General features: G+C 41.2%; 1 protein-coding gene across 1 annotated transcript in view; it reads right to left on the reverse strand.

Moving 5' to 3' along the window:
• Window positions 1-17,386, reverse strand: part of galnt9 (polypeptide N-acetylgalactosaminyltransferase 9) — a 77,260-nt gene extending 59,874 nt beyond the window's left edge. Inside the window, exons 1-2 of the mRNA XM_028414471.1 lie at window positions 17,146-17,386; window positions 5,775-5,955 (exon numbers count right to left, since the gene is read on the reverse strand). Of these exons, the coding sequence (XP_028270272.1) occupies window positions 5,775-5,955; window positions 17,146-17,386 (422 nt within the window). The remainder of the gene's footprint in view (window positions 1-5,774; window positions 5,956-17,145) is intronic.
• Between the last annotated feature and the right edge of the window lie 1,764 nt (window positions 17,387-19,150).

Below are 19,150 nucleotides of genomic sequence, written 5' to 3' on the forward strand. Positions count from 1 at the left end.
GCAGTAATATCTTGGAAATGTCACGGGGGGCAAGGCAGCCTCATTGCCTCTGGTTGAGATGTGGCGTGAGGGTGGATTTCAGTGTCGAGATCGTAAAGTGATATTGTAGTTCCATTGCCCTAGTTACTGGATCCAATTTAGGGCATCGCTCAACCTTAAATTTGTACCTGTCTACAGTAGCAGGGAAGCCTTGTAAAGCCGTAACAGGATGAGCGATCGACTCATCTGTTAGTAATGGGACTGAGCTCACTGGCCAGCTCTCATAATTTGACCCGGAACAAGCTTTGACAGAAACAGAGCGCCAGATTAAGATGTATTCCTATCACACCTCCCCCTTTTCTCCTCCTCCAGCAGCCTGCAGCCTGGATCTCTCTCTTTCTCTTTCTCTCCTTTTTTTTTTTACCCACTGGGCACTCTTATTTGCTGTGAAATTTCACATTAACCTTCCATAACCCACGCAATGCAGGCAACACCAAAGCAACTTTCCAATCCGCGAGCACTCCTCCCTGAAAGAAAATCGTTTGCCTTGTCATTTCTCCGCCCTTCCACCACTCGCCAACCCCCCCGCCCTTCATTCAGAAGATAAACTCCAGCACTGGAAAGAGCAACAATTTGCAGCAGGAGCTCCTGCACCGCAGAGACCTTATGATCCCATTCTGCAGTATCAGACGCTTAGGAGATGAGGTAAGCCTGTTTCTTTAGCCTCCCTTTCTACTTATCACCCTCCCACAGGCAGACAGACCCAAGCTGAGGGGTCCTCAGGAAGCACAGCATGTGCTGTGTTTCAATATAGTTTTAGGTTTAACACCTATTTTGACAAAACTGAAATCAAATCTTCTGCAAAGTGACAACATAGATAGAAGTGAGATTAGCAGTAATTGAATAAGAATCTTCTCAGAGGAGGAGAACCGGAGGGTGAAAAGCAGCTTTGATTTCTTTTTTCTATTTATGACAGACACAAGATACATTTAAAATCATCCTGTTTGTTTTGTGGGCATCAGTAATCTCACAGGCTTGCCTGCCTTTATTGTTTTTCTCTCCACAGCCCGACGAGCTGTTATCGTGTCTAAGCCTCCCAAGGACAGCGAATGGGGGGCTCAGAGTCACCATAATATAGAGCCTACTTAAGTCCCTTGGTCTCTCAGTTAAGAATGTCACTTGCAGAAGTGAAGGGCAGACGGGAGAAATACAGGCTAGCAGGCGGCGAATAGGGATTACAGGTTTTTGTGCCAGATACAATTGTGACTGTAATTGTTATGAATTGGCTTTGCCGCAGAAAGGCAGGTTTAAAAAGAGACAGGCATGAAAATGTGTGCTTTTTTTTTTTTTTTTTGGTCATGGCAATGGACTCTGCTTCCCTGTAGTCATCAAAGTCCTCTATGCTCAATGACTCCTGTTCAATTAAAAGCCCATTAGACAGGAGGTGGCTGGCTCCTGCATTTAACTTCTGCAGTGCTGCAGTCACCTTCTGCCCACAGGACATAATTAGAGAATCAGAATTAGAAATCAGAAATATGGAACCATTTTCTATACTGTATGAATGCTGTATGTTCTGCTCTGCAGCAGATATGCACTGTGACTAATGCAAGAGCATTGCTGTACTTTTTGAGCTTACTGATGCGAAGGCCAAATATGATTTACCAAATCTTCTTAAACTGAGTCCAGTCTAACAAATACATCTGGTCAGTAGAATCTACAAGCATATGAGATTAAATGTGTTTTTCATAATGTGAATAAATAACCCTGTTAACATCTGTGCATTCTGCACTCTAACAAGCTAGCTCTGTCTGGCCACTGTCTTCTTGGCATCCTGTTTGCGTTCATTCTACTGAAATTCATACTGTAATTGTACTTTTTTGACTCTTTTGTTACACACTAACAAACCACTACTACAACTAAGCAGTGGTTTGCCTTTTGGATTTTGTGATTTTTTTCAGCTATACATTTATTAAAGCTAAATATTTTTCATTTAATATCTTGGTGTTTGTGGGTTGCATGTGGGTCCTCCTGAACTCTAGAGGGGGCAAGCTCTACTGTCAATCATGTACACATAGTTGATGAGTGTAACCAGAGAATTCCAGTGGAGATGGCTCAGAATGAATGGGATCACATGGAGCTGCAGCCCAAAACTGCAACGTTCATGGAGATACAATGGTAATGGTTTGATCATGTTTTCATTATAAGGGGTGAAAAGACTAGACATGGTACATTTTTAGCTTTTTTTTGTTACAACCTCTAGGAAAATACATAATAATAATACATATTTTATCATATATCTGAGGACACTGTAAAAAGCTGCAAGAAAGATAACAGGATATTTGTCTTTTGTAGTCCAGTTCTGCTCCTTTTTACTCCTATTCATAGAGGACTATTTCACAGCGCCCTCTAGGTGAATTGCAAAGTGGCATAGAACGAACTTGAGACAAGTTAAAGTCAACAAAATAGCTGAAACTCTTAGCCCTGCACCATTCTCACCACTAACAACAAACAAAGATACTATTACAGCTATCACCAAGAAAAGGTGATCCTTTTTTAGAAGTTAGCTGTTTGAAAACATCAAAGGCATAAGTGGACTGTTACTAAATGAAAGTGCGATCTGACCATCACAGAGATGCTGATATTATCTAGGTGATGTTGCTCTGTCAGGTGCAGTGGAGCCTAATACTAGACAGACATCTGCAGAGGGATCCTGAGAAAACCAGTGAGAGAGCTTTTTAGGACAGCTGTAATGTACTGTATAAAATAAAAAAAATATTTAAAATGCCTATTTTAGTGACATGGTAAACGACGATGGTGCTGATGATGGTGGTTGTAATGTCATGTTCATGAAAGTAGAATGCAGAAAATTCTTCACAGCTTCAGAATAAAGCTGTGCTACTCAGATGAGACTCATCGTGTGCTGACCATGGGTTAATCATACAAGCAGCTTTGACCCATAGTAACATTTTATTGAGACAGATGCCTCCAGCATCCAGAGTAAAAAGGAGCAAAGAACGCCTGGATGTTATACCACAGGAGGCAGCAGTTTGTTTTCTTTTTAAAATCAAAGGTCAGCATTTCTTTTTACCTTGACCTTGGCCTTTTCATACCCTCACTGGACTGTAGCTGCATGCTAATCATGGTATGTTTGTTTTTTGTTTTTTCTCCTTAAAAAGTTGACTATATGCTAAAAACAGTAGAGAGGTGACTGCCACGCTTCCACTTCTGCACACACTCCTGTTGGTTGTATTAGCATAGAAATAAGTGAGGGTGGTCATGCAGGCTAATGTAATCACAGACAGTGATGGAGGTATCTTTTATACTAATCTAAAGTGGAGTTCGCTTCCATGTAGTCATTATGTTCCATTTTCTTTAGAGGCAGTCTCAAGCTCAATACATCTCTGTGTCAACACCTTTTCATGTATTTATTGATCTACCTGTACCCTGATGTACATTGCCATGGTTACTACGTGATTTTGTTACATTAGACTTTTTTGCTTATATAGCAATGAAGAGTTTATGAACCTATTTAAAACACATTTAAAATAATAAATAATGCACGTCTACTGTCATTAACACATGCATTGATCTTGTATTTTTAAGTAGCTATTTATAGGAGTGGCAGCCTGCTAGAAATCCACAGGTGGTGGGATCGCAACAATGCTGGTGGTTATGCTATCGTATTGTTTCTACACACATCAGTTTTGTCTCTTTCTTCTTCTATGCTTTGAGGTTTTCCTCATTTTTCAAAAGTGCTGCTTCAGTGACGTAAACAGACAAAACAGAGAGATGTTCACACATTACAGGGGGCTCTGTTAGAGATACAGTATGCTAAGTGTTTATCATGAAGTACCTGTTGAAGAGCTGTCATGTTCGGACGGTTTATCTTGTTTTCTTGGCACTCTGAGACTATGTGCTTGTTCATAGGAGCACACACATAAAAAATTAAATACCAGATAGAAACTAACAACTAGACACAGATAACCAAACCAGCTCTAATTCTATAGACTAATTATAATGTCAGCTTCAGTTTACATGAACACATCAGCAAAACTCCAACTTTTTTTGTTCAAGTTCCATTCTTTTGTTGGTCGAGACTCGATTAGGAAAAACTTCTCTACACTCCTTCTAGTCCAGAGGCCCTCTCTGCTGACTCTATTAATTAGGAAGCCCCTCTTTACTCACTCTCCTCCTCCCCATCCCACACTCGTCTAATTTTTCTGTGGGTGAAAAAGAGTTAGGAACAAAAGCAGTGTGGATGAAATGAATTGTTATTCCCTCTAAAACCCTCTGAAACCTCTCATGGCCGTCAGATTTCCTCTCCGAGTCTCTTCCTGTCGCCATTGTTCTTTGACACTGTGTGATATAAACGCCACTGGCAGCCCTGATTATCCCCTTCCACCACCACCGCCGCCACCAAACTCATCTCCTACAGCACTCACTATACCCACAACTGGGGTTCACTTTCTAAATATAAAAATGTATTACAAAGAACCATTATGGCTGCTTGGTGGGTGTCTACTGGGTCTCTTTTATTTAACAAAAAAAAGTAATTCTACAGTCCTTTTATTACACCATCATCTTGTCTAAGTCCTTTCTTTTTGGGATTAGGCGTGTCTAAAGTAATTTGCCTTTGTGTGATTCCCAATGGTTGAGACCCCCAAGATGCCCCACAGCCAAACAGCCTGTACTGCAACGAAGGAAAGAGGAAGGATTAAGTGGAGTTAGACCATGGTGAAGATGACAATTATGGAATGGGAAGTGAGAAGGGAGGTTCTTTAGGGGCATCTGTGTTGTCAGTAGTCAATGCACATAACACCAACAGGCCTCCACAGCCAGTCAGACTGCTGAGGTAAAAAATGTCAAAAATGTACTTGTGTCCTAAAACGAAGAGCGGAAGTGCAATGAAATTGGGGCTGATGTTTATTATGTGCTATGTGCCAAGGAGACACTCAGGGCAGCTAGTGCAAAATTAATGTAATAAACCAGCAGGTGTAGAGGAATTTCTCCCTCTGGCAGCCATTAAATGTACAAGGGTTACATTTGCATTTTTTCTCTTTAATATGGAAACCAGTGTGAGGTAGTTTTTGATCCATGTGACATTCTATACATCTCACAAGCTACCCTACATGAGTGGAGGGGAGTGCTAGACTCAGTGTGATGTCCTGAAAACACTGTGAATTTAAAATGAAACTATCAATCTTAAAAGGTTTATCAGTTAACGTATCCCTGACAAGAGTGCAGATGCTCACTTTGTGCATCATCATACTGACAGCTTGGTCACACATTCACATTATTTCTGACTAAAAATATATATAATATAGACATATATGATATGCTTTGACTTCTATGCTCTGGATTCTATGCTCTTTTGACCTGGTCTGAGCTTGCACCCCAATTTAACTGTATGGCTTTTCATTCCTGACACGCTTTTATACTGCACTTTGCTTCATTTTTGGAACAGTAAATGTCCTAAAGATTCACTGAAAAACCAATAAAAAACGAAGGAAAAAGGAGACGAGGAAGAAAAAAAAAATCACAGCACACTTGATGAAATTGCCAGCTTCCCTGCTAAAAAAAGAGAAAATATAAAAAAAATAAAGTCCTGCAGTACATTGTGTGCCTTCACAAAAATAGAACCTATCAACTGTAGCAGGGATTAAACTAGCAAACCTTCCAGTTACAAGTCTTTCAAACGTTACAAAACCCTGCCAGGAGGGAAAAAACAGGTGTAGAGCTGTAGTTGGAAGGAAAAGTACATGACAGAAATGAGAAGAAACAAGAGGCGGACATACTTTTTAGGCCTGTAGTCAGGGATGCTGCGGTCTAAGGAGATACGGTCACTGAGCTGAGCATTGTAGCCGTACTCCTCGTACTTTCCCTCAGCATCACGACTGTCCTCTCCCAGAGTGGCAGCAGCTCCCCCCTGGCCAAGGCCTCCGGGTCCCTCCACCAGCCCCATGGGCTTCGCCAAACCTGCCAAGAAAATGACACACAAGTAAAACAATCATAAAGATACACATGGCCATGGGATCAGCCACACACACACACACACACAGTGCATGGAGAGATAGGTGTGAAAGAAGGCCATGCAGAGGGGGGCAGCTGATTGACATTCTCTGGCAGTGTGAGGAGACTGGTGTATGGCAGCTCTGAGACCCAGCGGGGCTCATCCATAGGGCATCATTACACTGTCTGTCAATGAAAAAGCTGCAAAACACCCACACAGACGCAGACGTCACAGAGATGAGCAGAAGCCGAGACACAGTGGTAGAAGGGCTGAGATAGTCCAATAAGGACTGCAGAGAATTTATAGTGCACAGCTGTAAGTCACATTTCTCTGAAATCCACAGACAGAGAGGTATTATCATTCTGACTGTGCCTTACACCATCCTTTTATGTCATGTCCTGCCATGGATGGAAATAGGAAACTGTCATTTTTGACACCATCAGCTCACTGCATGCATATACATGCAAAGATATCAACTGTTTGAGAGTAGCTAATGTGCATAGGGGAAAGTCATAATCCACCTAGAACGCCATCTGTCAGGACTCTCCTGTGTAGCATTCAGTGGTGAATATAACAGTTTGGATGCATTTATATCACTAAAATGCAATTTTCTGCACGACTGCCATGCTTTGGATGATCCAGCATCATACATTCCTGCGATCCCAGACACACCAGCACTTTCAAATACCAGTTTGATGCTCAGCAGAACCTTATGTCTGCCCTTAATTGTATTAATTTGCCCAAATGTGCTCTATCAAATCCTTTTTATGATTTCTTTTCTGATTCTGCACACTCACCATGGTTTTTCATGCCTCTTGCAAAATGTTACACTACTCTGTGCTTTTTAATCTTAAGTAAGATCTTTCTTCTTCCCTATGCACAAGAACTCTGACTTGCGTAAAACAACCTTTTTAAAGAGATTTCTCATTAAATGAGACCAGAAAGATGGCAAGCTAATTAACAGACCCTTTTTAAGATTGATACCAGTTATTTAAAAATATATGAGAGAAAAAAAACATTTTTAATTATAAGTCTCCCTATCTGACCAAAACTGACCCGCCTTGTAACCAATATGATATCTTATAAATTTTTTTATTTAATTTTAAAATCCCTGATTTTTAACAACCTCTAGCAAAAAAAGGCACCAGATGTTACAATGGCCCCCCTAATGGCCCTATGGCTAATTATAGAAGCAGTGTGTAGTACCACCATAGCCGTGAAGTGGTTATTCAAACAGTGCTTGTTCAATGCAGGTCCTTTTATCTCACAAAGGCTGCCTGAAGAGTGCCTAGATTGCCTATCTGTGTGCTTTATGCTGAATAAGAGCCAGTCCGGCCAATCATGTCATACTACATTCAGTGGTAAATTTAATATGTCTGTTTTAAAATAGACCGCTGCTCTCATTAAAATGACAAGCCATCGTTTGGTGCAGTGTTACTACACACGTCAGAAAAGGAATGAGGAAAATGGGGGTGCAGTGTCAGAAAAGAAACCTTGGCTGATGAGAAAGAGAATGATCAGACCACTAAGGGACTGTAAGAAAACTAGTGGGGTGAACCTGTTATAGTTCAAATTTTAGGAAGGCACCCAAGGGGCAACCTCCAGGCCTCAGATACAGCCCAGAAGTGTTAAAAATGGTAATTCACCCCACAGCCTCTAGGGGATGGCTCCAAAAGTGTGTGAATCCCCATAGATCTCATGTTAAAATGAGCATATTTACAGCAGAAACAAACATGTTTACAACCTGCTTCAAAAAGGCCTCTTTTGTGACAAGTATACATAGGGTGATACTATATAGGACCTAAAATAATCATAGTAAATGGAATAAATAGAAGAAGCTCCACTCATGCTCCATCTCTTTGCCTGTATTAGGGGTTTAGTCAGACTCGCGGCAGCTGAAGCCATTCACAGAGCCTCAGAACTGCTCTTTAGTAACCTATAGTGGTGACATCATGGAAGCTACATCCATACTGTCTATGGTGACACCTGCAGCAGCTCTGTGCTGGCTATATTTTCACTTTGCCTACTACTAGAAGAAGTCTGTGATGTTAAAAATGCCTGAAACCTTAAACTGGATAATGTGGCCACTGCCGAAAAAAGGACTTTTAAAAGGCAGGTAGAGGTAAACTACAAAAATCAATCAATCCCAAGCAGCACCTGCCAGACAGAAATGGATCCCATGCAGAAGTGTCAAAACGTGTAGCCTCTGGGGTCTGGCTTTCAGAGTGAGCCCCTCCTCATAGACCTCTATGTTAAAATGCACATCTTTACAACAGAAATAAAGACGTTAACAGCCTGTCAGAAAAATGGTTTTGGTCTCAGTCCACATTGACCTCTATTTTGTCACAAGAGAGATTACATCCCGTCACTAGTTAATATTAAGATCTACATCTACTGTTTCTTAGTCATAACAGACCTACTCTTTGTGAATACCAAAGAACCTTTATGTGGTAAGGTGAATACACAGGCAATTTTTATATTCAGTCTTTCATGTTGGAGTAAATCTTTTAAGAACGGGAAGAAAAAAAATACTGTAAATCTAGGTCATGGGGAGATTAAAAACGCTCCATTACTTAACAGCCTTCAGCAGCAAAATTATGTACAGTACCTAAAGTTTGTGGAGTTGGCTACATCAAGTGAAAGATGTCACATCTCAAGCAGCCTTCACTATTGTTTGACTAATTAAAATTCCATGAAACTGCTGGATAATGTCAGATAATTGTTATGCCATCCAGCTTCCAACCAGTGTGGCCTCCACAGAATAATCGAGCTGCGTCTGTTCTCCAGATGGACACACAGACAGTAAGTAAACAGCGCATACCAATGAAGAGCTCAGCATCAGCTTCACCCCTCCAGGAGCCGCCGCATAATCACCATATTTGGATGGCCTCAAATCCTCGGGTGCTACTGAAGATTTGTAATTGGAGCTGAATGGTTGCAAACTGGCTTCTCCCGCGAGAGGGATTTAGCGCGCCCTTGCAACCAGCCAATGCGGTGGCATTTTGACAAGTATGGGTGGGGTTCACGTCGCGGACAAGCCATCTGGCATAGCCGCCCGTGTCACACAATAATGTAGATACCCTCCAGAGCCGGAGACTTGAGTCTGAAGGGGCCCCTCTGTCTCGGTGTGAGTCTTGGAAGCAAGACAATGCCTGCTAGCTCTGTTTTCTGGTCGCAGTGTTGTTTCGCCCCCACCCCATCGACTGCTTCTGTCTGACTGAAGGAAATTCCATTATGGGATGAGACATGAAAATATGATCTGCTGCTGTCATCACAGATTCACAGATCCTACAGAAAGATTTTTGATAGAGAGTTAGATTGTTTTGTTGACATGTAAATAACACTATTGAAGCTATTTACAGGCTTAAACTGTATATGGATTTGTTTGCAGGGTTCTGTTTTGATACAGTAGCTGCTGGCTTGTTTTGATAATGTAAGGTACACTCTACTGTGGGTAGTAAAAATCTTGTCTTTTATGTTTTCTACACTTCTCTTCTTTATTTTATTTGGATAAAAGGAAGTTGTTGAGCTACAAAAAAAAATTCAAATATGCACAACTATTGTAAATAAAGCCTGGATTTCACATGGCAATATTTCTGTCCAACAAATGCTTACAAACAAAAATAGAAGCTTTTAATACACACTCTTGAAAGGAAGAATTGAGTTTGTCTGTAGGCGGAGCATCACACACACACACACAACCGAGACCAACAGTGAGGATTAAGAGCTTTATTCCCATAGCGACTACAAGAGTTAAAAATGTATGTACACCTGATCCTGTGAGGTACTTTGTATAAAAGCATCCAGCAAGTGGGCTGTTATGCAGTGGTAAAAAAAAAGAGGCCTTACGATGCTCGCTGTATAGTGTTGTGTGACCAGGACAATGTGAAAAAGGTGCTCTACACTACACCATACAATGTCAGACTCTTACATTGAATCTGAAGTGTTTTTTCTAACGTGGATGTGTGTCTCTAAGCTACACTTTCATCGTTACACCACGAGGCAATTACAGCCTAACATCTGCTTCTTCCACTCAGGCTCCATTTCCAACCAAAGCATCAGCTGGGTGTGGATCCTCCATAACGTCAGGCGCCAATTTGAATCTCATTGTGTCCAAGCATGCATCTGTTTCTTTCTCTGCTCGTTCCTCACGATCCATTTCTCCAAATCCCTCTGACATGATAGAGTCAACCCATATGAGCTATAAATTATACAGCATCCAATGCAGTGGGTCTGATTTGGCCTTTTAAAAGATAAGGTCTTAAATTCAAAGATGACGCTATATTTTTATGAATGATTTAAGAGCACGAGTGGATTTGTGTGTGTGTGTGTCCAAAGTGATGCAGCCGGAGTTCTAAATATTGATGTTGAGGGGAGGTGGGGGAATCCAGCAATCTCTTAAAGAAAAGGGAAAGTAGCTCATTCTGAAGAGGCTTAAATCCTTCAAAGGCCAAAACAAATCTATGAAATATTCAGAGCGTGGAGAAGAAATGTATTAAATCTAGCACTGCCACTCATAAAAGCAGCAGGCACATCAAGAGGATGACAGCTTTGATTTGAAAATTGCTAACACCGACCCCGTGAGTTATCTCTAAACAATGAAATCTTTTCTGTGCTTTTCAAACATTTATAACATGCAAGAGCTTGCTTTCATGATAGTGCAAAATACACCAAATACAGAGCATAGCTATGCCCTGGCACTGCATTTGGTGTGTAAGCACTGTGTGCTCATGCAAATTATTTGGTTTCATTCATGGTGTCAGTACAATGATCTCTGTCTTTAACCAAAAGAAATACTGCATTTTTCTGGCTCTAGAGTTGGTAAAATCATAACAGCATGTGATGTGTGTATATTTTAATAACCATTAACAAAAACAATCTTCTGCTATTTGAACCCTACACTCCACCTGTCAGCCAAATCATTATGACCACTGACAGGTGGAGTAAATAATACTGATCATCTGGTTGCCATGGCAGCAGATGAGATATATACAGCAGCAAGTAAACATCCTGTAGTCAGATTCAATGTGTTAGCGGCAGGAAAAATGGGCGACGGAAGGATCTGAGCAACTTTGACAAGGACCAAACTGTGACGCCACTAATACACACATGCGGATGCAATCAAACATTTAATGCTGGTTCTGATACAAAGGTGTCAGAATATACAGTGCGGTAAGAAAATAGAATTGACCTTGTGTCCACCCTATACCACTGTTTTCTATTTTGAGAAGTTGCAACCATCACTTCCATCTTGTTTTAAACTTGTGGCATTAAAATGCATGCTGGTTAAGGATAGGACAAACAGGGTAAGGTTGTAGGTTGTTGTGCTGGCCTGCTGTCACAGACACAAAAGAACAATTTGTGTCATTGTTCACAAAATAAGTGATTCAAAATTGCAAGACTAAATGCATATTTCGCATAATGGGATGTGTATGAGCCTGTGTATCTGCAGACAAGTCAGGGTCAGGAAGTGGTCAGAATGTTATGGCTGATTTTTGCATGTGTGTATTATTTAGTTTTTAAAGAGTGTGTGCAATTGAAGGAGACCAAATGTATGCACCTTAAGAGCGCCCCTAACTGCAGGTTGTTTCTTACAGTAAGTCATCCAGGCTTCAATAACAAAATTATTTGCCTTTTGTTTATATTTTATGCATCATGCATCCATAACTGTTCCCTCTCTAACCATGAATGTGCAGACAGCCATTACATAAATAACTTAAGATGTAGCTGAGCGTGTTTTTGCAGAAACTTAAAGCTTTTGAACTGTGTCAATCTCGTAAGCTCAAAAATATAATGCACACACTACAGACTGAATAAATTATCGTCTATGCCTATGTCCACATAATGTGTCCTGAATTTTTATATGTCCTTAGTAAAAAAATAATCTTTGTCAACGTGCAGCCTTTCAGTAAAAATCTATTTATTTCATCAATTATCCAGCGTGGCAAACTGCCCTTTGTCTATGTATGTCACCATTAATGCTGGTAACGTAATCATGGCATGACTCTAAGGCAACAGTATGAATAAGACGAATGTTCGCTACATTTGAAATTGACATTATTGTCTGCTGCTGCTTGCTGATTGTCAGGTGAGCTGCTGAATCCATTATCATGATTCCTCAAGGCTGAGCAGAATTGATTCTTATCTGTTTCTGAAACTCCGTCGTCAACCGGCGCCTCATCTACATATCATTATTTCATTTCATCAGGCTTCACTGTGACTGAGATGTGCCGCTAGTGCAGCAGCCGCCATTACGCCAACATATATGCAGGCCGAGATATGTATCATTAAGATACAGTCAAAGCATCAAGCGCGTGTCAGCGAGAGGAAAAGAGTCAGTGTGACATTTCTCCTTTCTCATCAAGCCTTTGCCCCAGAAGGCTTAGCATATAAACAGCGTTGGTTATGTTGCCATAATTGGGCATTATAGATAAGAGGCATATCTGGTGCTGCAGCTGGGCCTCTGAGGCTGCCATGCCATCAGCACCTACACACTGGTAGAAGGCTAGGAGTGACATGCATGGCTGATGACAAGAGCGTCAGTGTGACCCTGAGCTGTGGGACAACAGATGAACTCAAACAGCAACAGCAACTGGTCAGAGGTGCAAACTGAGTAATAGCAAATTCGCAGTCTAACAACTAAATGTGAGTTTTTAGGTGTTTTTTTTAGTTGTAGAAAACCACAAAAAGGCAACCAGTGAAGTCAGAAATGTATCTGTGTCTAATCTAGTTAAAGTTATTCAGGTCATCAGAATAAAAGTGACTAAACTCACTTCCATGTTGGCTTTTTTTCTTACCACTGTCTTGCACTCCACTACACTCTTTACCTAAAATTCCTCAAGCAGCTTAACAAAAGTAGCTGACTTTCCAGGTTTGCATATCTCTTCAATCTATTGGAAGGGTAAAGATTTAATGTCTGGAGAATGGTTTCCATGGCAGAAAAAATGCAAGTGCTGTGCTTACTTTAAAATGTGAACTGTAATTGTTTGGCATTCTTGACTTCTTAACCAGTATAGCGTTACAAAACAATGATGTTCATAATACTAATATTTACTGTATGTATTGCTACTTTCTCTAGGTTGCTATTTTTTCACTTTAGGGTAATTTTTTCACCATTTAGTTAGGTCTTTTATTTTGAAATGATGTATCTTTCCTGTTTTATTGTGAAGTCCTAAACTCCCTATCGTGACAGGCGTCTTGTTTTCCTCTTCCTCTTGTGTCCCTCCCTCCATTTATAACTTGCCCCCCCTAATATGCTCCACCTGTGTCTGGTTGTCTTCCTCTCCCTCTTGTATTTAAGGTGTGTGTTTCACTCTGGTAGACTTTTGATGGGTTACACAATAGTGTTAGAGGTGAGTTAATGATGGGTTCTTTGCTTACTCAGAATACCCCTGCTGGCAATCTTAGCTGGAAAAACCTAACACTAGTATATTATTAAAAACACAGAGATTCATTTGGTCTTATCAGCATTACGTCAGACAAGCACCAACCTTAAAGGCTGAGAAATAGTGCCAAAAACTGCAGTTCCCACTGAGGCCTTGGGCTCTGAAACTGAGTCAATCCTTATAGATCTCCATGTTAAAATTTTAAAAACTTTATATTAGAAATAAACATGTTTACAGCATTAGTTTTTGAGAGCATGCAATTCCCTGTAGTACACTGATGTCCAAAATGAATGTATAATATGTGAAATGAATCACCCATTGAAAACGATTACATGTACTTGCCAGCAATGTTATTGAAGACAAACAGAAAGGTTAGAATACACCTCTGAAAGGACTCCATATTTACATATCTGCTGTCCACTCTTTTTATGTGAGTGTTTGTTTATCCACTACAAAGTGCCCTCAGGAATTCTACAATGGAAGGAAAGAGTAGTACTGCTACTTTATGAAAGCAATCCCAGAATTCAATGTGCCAGATTTGAAATTTTAGATCAGCTAAATCTGAATGGTAGGGAATGCAGGACAATGGCAGTTTGTTTAGCGACTACGCGTTTCTAACTCAAATGCATTTTGGGAATCGTAGTTATCATCTGAATTAAGTCTATACTCATGTCTTTTATACAATAACTCAATATGAACACATATTGGAAGTGTGTGGCTCCATTAGTATTAATATATATTCTCTATATATACACTATCTAATGCATTATTTATTTATTTCTAAATCTGGTTAGCTAATCTTTTGGTGTTCATTTAGGCCTTTTAGGCTCACAGGTAAGTACTAGCATGGAGGTATTTACAGGTCTAATGTAGCACTTAAGGTGAAAATGCTGCTTCATAAGCTTGTTAACAAGCTTAAAACCTCCTTCATCTGATTACTCAAAGCTGGTGGCATCCACAGCAGAGCAGTGCTGCTGCTGATAACCATCGTGTTTCTGTTTTCCACACAGAAACAGGCCGCTGATAAAGCTTGACCATTGTTGCCTTGTTGGGAGTCCAGTGAACGTCCATCAGACAACCATAAAAGAGGAATTCTCTGACTTGTTTATGCCCTTCAAATCTAATTGGACCTCGCTGCAGCTCCCATAGTACGCCATTGGTAGGCAATAAAAACAGAGGGAATGGGCAATTACTTCGTATCGCTGCTGGACATGGTAATAGTTATTGGCGCGCTGAGTCCTCCTCTCACCATAGTTATTCCCGACGGGCTTAGAATACAATTTGTGGTCTGTGCACGATTTAGAGAAAAGACCAGTGACCTGGGATATGAGGATATGATTAAGTATGCCATTAAAGAGCTCAAGACAAATCATGGAGGGATTGTGACAGGCAGCAAATGTTTTTCAGGCAGTGTGCACTCCTGCCTCTGACAGAAAAGAAAAATGACGTAACCGCAATTGATTGTTGTTTCTGTTTCTGAGTTGGACTGTGCAAAGAGAGAGAGAGAGAGAGACTGGTGCTTGAAGAAATTGTTTGCAAATTGGCAATTTACATTTGTCAGCATCAGACTGAACATGTGGATCTGCTGAATAAATAATTTTTTGTTAAGCGCCATGTGGAATTCAGTATAACAGTGAATTTAATTATCACTGAATTAATCCAATTTATCGCTTTTTATTTCCTCATCTTTTCTGATCAGCTTTTTTGGAGCTAAGTCAGATATAATTCTGTGTTATCTGTGCCGGCTTTACGCTTGTGTCTTGTTCTTCTCTTACAAACTTACTTGTAAAAGAAGGTTACTACTACAGCAATGTGACTCTTCAACTTCTGTAAGCCATAAAAGAAGTGGAATGATGTCTAAAATATGCATAGCACAAGTGGAATGATAGAATATATTTATTTTTAGTTGGGATAACCAAATAAATATTAAGTAAGGATTGAGACACGGATAGGGGATGTCCCTGTCTGAAAACAGTGGGTCTGACTGGCTCACTTGCATTGTCTCAAGTGACTGAGAGGGTGCATTGTACTTTTGGAGAGGCAGTGCCTGCTGGCTGGATGCCAGATGCCAAGCATAACTCAAAGTGACAGAGTGACCCTCAAATAGCTGCCGAGGCTCCAGCATAATAACAAGATCATGCAGAAACAGTCCACAGCTGCTGGAGCCGTCCTTAAACTTCTGACTGTTCACAGGAAGCAGCCAAATGGACTGTCAAGACCTTTTTCCTCTGGATCTTTGTACAGAAAGAGTTTAGACTGAGACTTTGTATCTTGTAAACAGACATAGACATCCCTACTTTCTATGTTTGCTTTCTATGTATTGTGTATGTCATTGAATTCAAGGTTTTACTCTTTTCTCTACTGGTGACCAAACATGGAATACAACAAGAAATCTCCTGCACAGCTCCTCCACCTTTTGGCCTGAGCTGTAGGCAGCCTGCAATTTACCCAAGTGATGAAGTTACACATTCCCGAGAGAGAGCAGCAGACTAATAAATAAACTGACTAAACAAATTGTCTAGAAACTAATCAGTAGCACTGATTCCAAGCTTAAGAACAAGACACATTAGCTTCTGCAAACAAATCACTACTGCTTCCATCCTCACTGTTTGATGAGTTGTTAGTATGTAGACAAAGAGTTTTTAGACAAAGTGTAGAAATAATGTTGTCTGTTAATGATCCACAAGTTAGTAAATCATTCGGGTCTTTTCACGATGTGAAGCACTGAAGCCTTTCTGCAGCAGTCGCAAATAGTCAGAGAACATTTCAGCTGTGATACCACTTAGCCTCAATGTCCTGTAAAGTGTGCACATGGTGCAGCAGCAGAGAGAAATACAGCTTTAATTCAAGTGTCAGGTTTCTTTCTTTGCCACAGGGAGCTATCTAACATTTTTGTTTTTTGCTGTTACATACACTATTGATTAGTGGCCAATGATATATTCACAAGAAGCAAAAGACAGAAAAGTAGACAGAAAAAGGACTAAAATAGAATAAACAGAGAGGTGTTTCTGAGTCACTTGAGAAATATTATTTAATATTATAAAGTTACTTTTGAGGATGTGAAATATGTACTTGCATGATTTAAGTTATTAAAATCAAATTAAAAACATCCCTGTGAATAAGCCCCACTGTGTCTCTATTATCAGCTGTGACTGTGAGGATTTCCAACAGGAGAATAAGACCATGAGTAAGGCACAGTCAGATGTAACCTGATTTCAAAGATTGCTGCTTCGCTGAGGAGACCAAATCTTCCCCGCAGACTAATGGCCGTGTAATGAAATACAAGTCTGTCATTCTGTTATGGAGCCATTAACTTAGACTCTCCTTCAAAACTCAGACTGCTTGTTAAATCTGATAAGTTTCAGCAGTGCTTCCCTGCAGTGATGTGACAGGAGCTGCTGCAAGAAACCCATTTAAGTGAGATTCTGTACAGAAGTGCAGACGTACATTTATGTGAAGTTTACAGCAAGTCAATGATGGGACGGGGGTGTCAGAGTCTGATGGGCTGTTAAATAATACAGCCCTGTAAAGTCTATCAAGTACATACAGAAAGTGTTGCACTATAATGCATCACCCTGCTTCATTAGCCTCTTAACAAGCAAGGCTGGTGCTGCAGGCAGCAGACCTTTACTCCCCAACACATTGTTTCATATGTGGAATGAAGCTCCTTTTCATTGAGTCACAGTCCAGATTAAAATAAGGCAATAATTTGTGTTGATGGCACAGATTATAAAACATAAAAAATAAAACAAACTCCAAGCCACATCCTACCGTTTAACTGATTGTAGACCACATCCTCCAGCCTCTCCAGCCTCTGGAGAATAGACTGCCTGTCCACCAAGTTGGAAACTTTGCCATTCCTGGCTCTCAGCCTCTGGTCTGAAATACGCCCTATCTGTATGAGCTCCTCAGACCGGTCCTGGATCCTGCAGTACACCGAGAACAGGATAATCCCCACGAACACTAGGATGTTGACGGTCAGCAAAGTTTTAATTTTGCGTGCCACAGCCATGAAAAGAGAATATCTTCTGGCTGACCCAGTCAAGCCCAGCAGCTGTTCATGTGTGGCGGTTTGCTTTGTCACCTTGCAGAGTTGTAGCAGGAGGGTTTTTTTCTTTAGGTGCAGAGAAGGTCAGCTCTTGGACACCCGAGGAAGCAGGCTGATCCCCTTTCAGCACCGCGGACAGCTCAGGAGGCTGCGCTCACTTCGGTAGCGGGGCATCACGGCCGTTACGTGGAAGTTGAGAGGTGGGAAAGGTTGCTTGCTGTCCACGGTGCTCACGCTCCAGCCGGAGAGCAATGCTTTTTTAATTTTCTTTTTTCTTTTAAAGGGGGCTTCAGTAGCTGAAAAAACAGCTGCACACGCTCTCCCCCCTCCTGCGTCACTTCTGCTACATATTACAAGCGAGAAATGACGCCAGAGAAGGCATTCATCCTCCTTAACAGCCTAGGGCAGTTGCAAAACATCTCTCCTCCGCAACGTGGTAAGTCGCCAGTTCCTCAGCCCCAATATGTCTCGTCCATCTTACAGGAGATGCGCTGCAATAAGCGCTCGTACCGAAGCATCCTCCGGCTATCACTGCTTCCCTGTGGCGTCTGCTGGTGTTTTCAAAGGCGCTGTGTGGTCACTCGATCCGTCCCACTCTGCAAATATGAACCGGAGGAAAATATGTGCACGCTTCGAAAACAAGGCGGCGTTTCTCCCCCACTCTTTCTCTCTCCCTCTCTCTCTCTCTCTCTCTCTCGCGCGCGCTCTCTCTCTCTCTCTCTCACTCTCTCTCTCTCTCTCTCTCTCTCTCAGTCTCTCCCTCCGTCTCTCGCTCTGTGTTTGTGTCCAGTCACTTCATTGTTGCTTCCCTTCTCGGCGGCGCCGTGTAGGATGTGCTGAGAGCAGATTTGCCCTCAAATGCAGACACAGGATGCCGTTGCTCGGTGTCGGTGGGAGATGTGCAGCCGGGCTCTGGCATGCTGTCCTCTCTCTCTCCATCTCCCTCTCTCACTCTCTCTCTCTCTCTCTGTCAGGGAGGAAGAGCCGCCGCTGCGTCCTGACGTTTAGAGGCACAATCATGAATATTCAGGAGCAGTGTGTAGTGCAGGATAAAATAAACAGCAGCAAATACTTCCACTTGGCAGAGCAGACTTCTCTCCGTATCAGTTAGTGAACTGTGAAAATGTGTGCAAAGACGTGTTAAGATGTTGCTATCTGATCCGTAAAGCCTATAGGTTAACGGCTTCCATCTCACCTCGGATGCCACTGCCAGGGGCCAACTTAAAGTTTCACATTTATTTTGCACATTAGCTCTAATTTGCATGTTATGCAACTGCCCTTGCCATACATGCATGGTCAACTTAAGAAGTATAATTATCGTTTCATAAATCACACGCTTGACTAAAGTTTTAACTCCGCATCATATTAAAATGAAATGAACAGTGCTGTTTGTCAACTCTTCAGAAATGACTCTATTTCAGCAAAAAATGTGACCCAAAACACCACAAATCATGAAAGCAGAAAAATAAAACCCTATTAAATAAAAACAGAAACCATTCTTTTGTAAAATGACTGTGGTTTGTTACAGCCCCAGGCCTTTTTATTTGGTTATTTCTGTGGGGTTTTGTGGTAGTTGTGTTGCTGCATGACTCACTTTGTCTTGTACTCACAGACAGATGTCTGACATTTCCTTGTTGAGTTTACTGGTATGATTCAGAATTCATTGTTCCTTTAAATCATTCTGGCTCAGATGCAGCAAACGGGCCCAAACCAAGATCCTACCACCAC

The sequence above is a fragment of the Parambassis ranga genome, chromosome 9 (genome assembly GCF_900634625.1).
Source record: "Parambassis ranga chromosome 9, fParRan2.1, whole genome shotgun sequence".
Taxonomy (NCBI): Eukaryota; Metazoa; Chordata; class Actinopteri; family Ambassidae; genus Parambassis; species Parambassis ranga.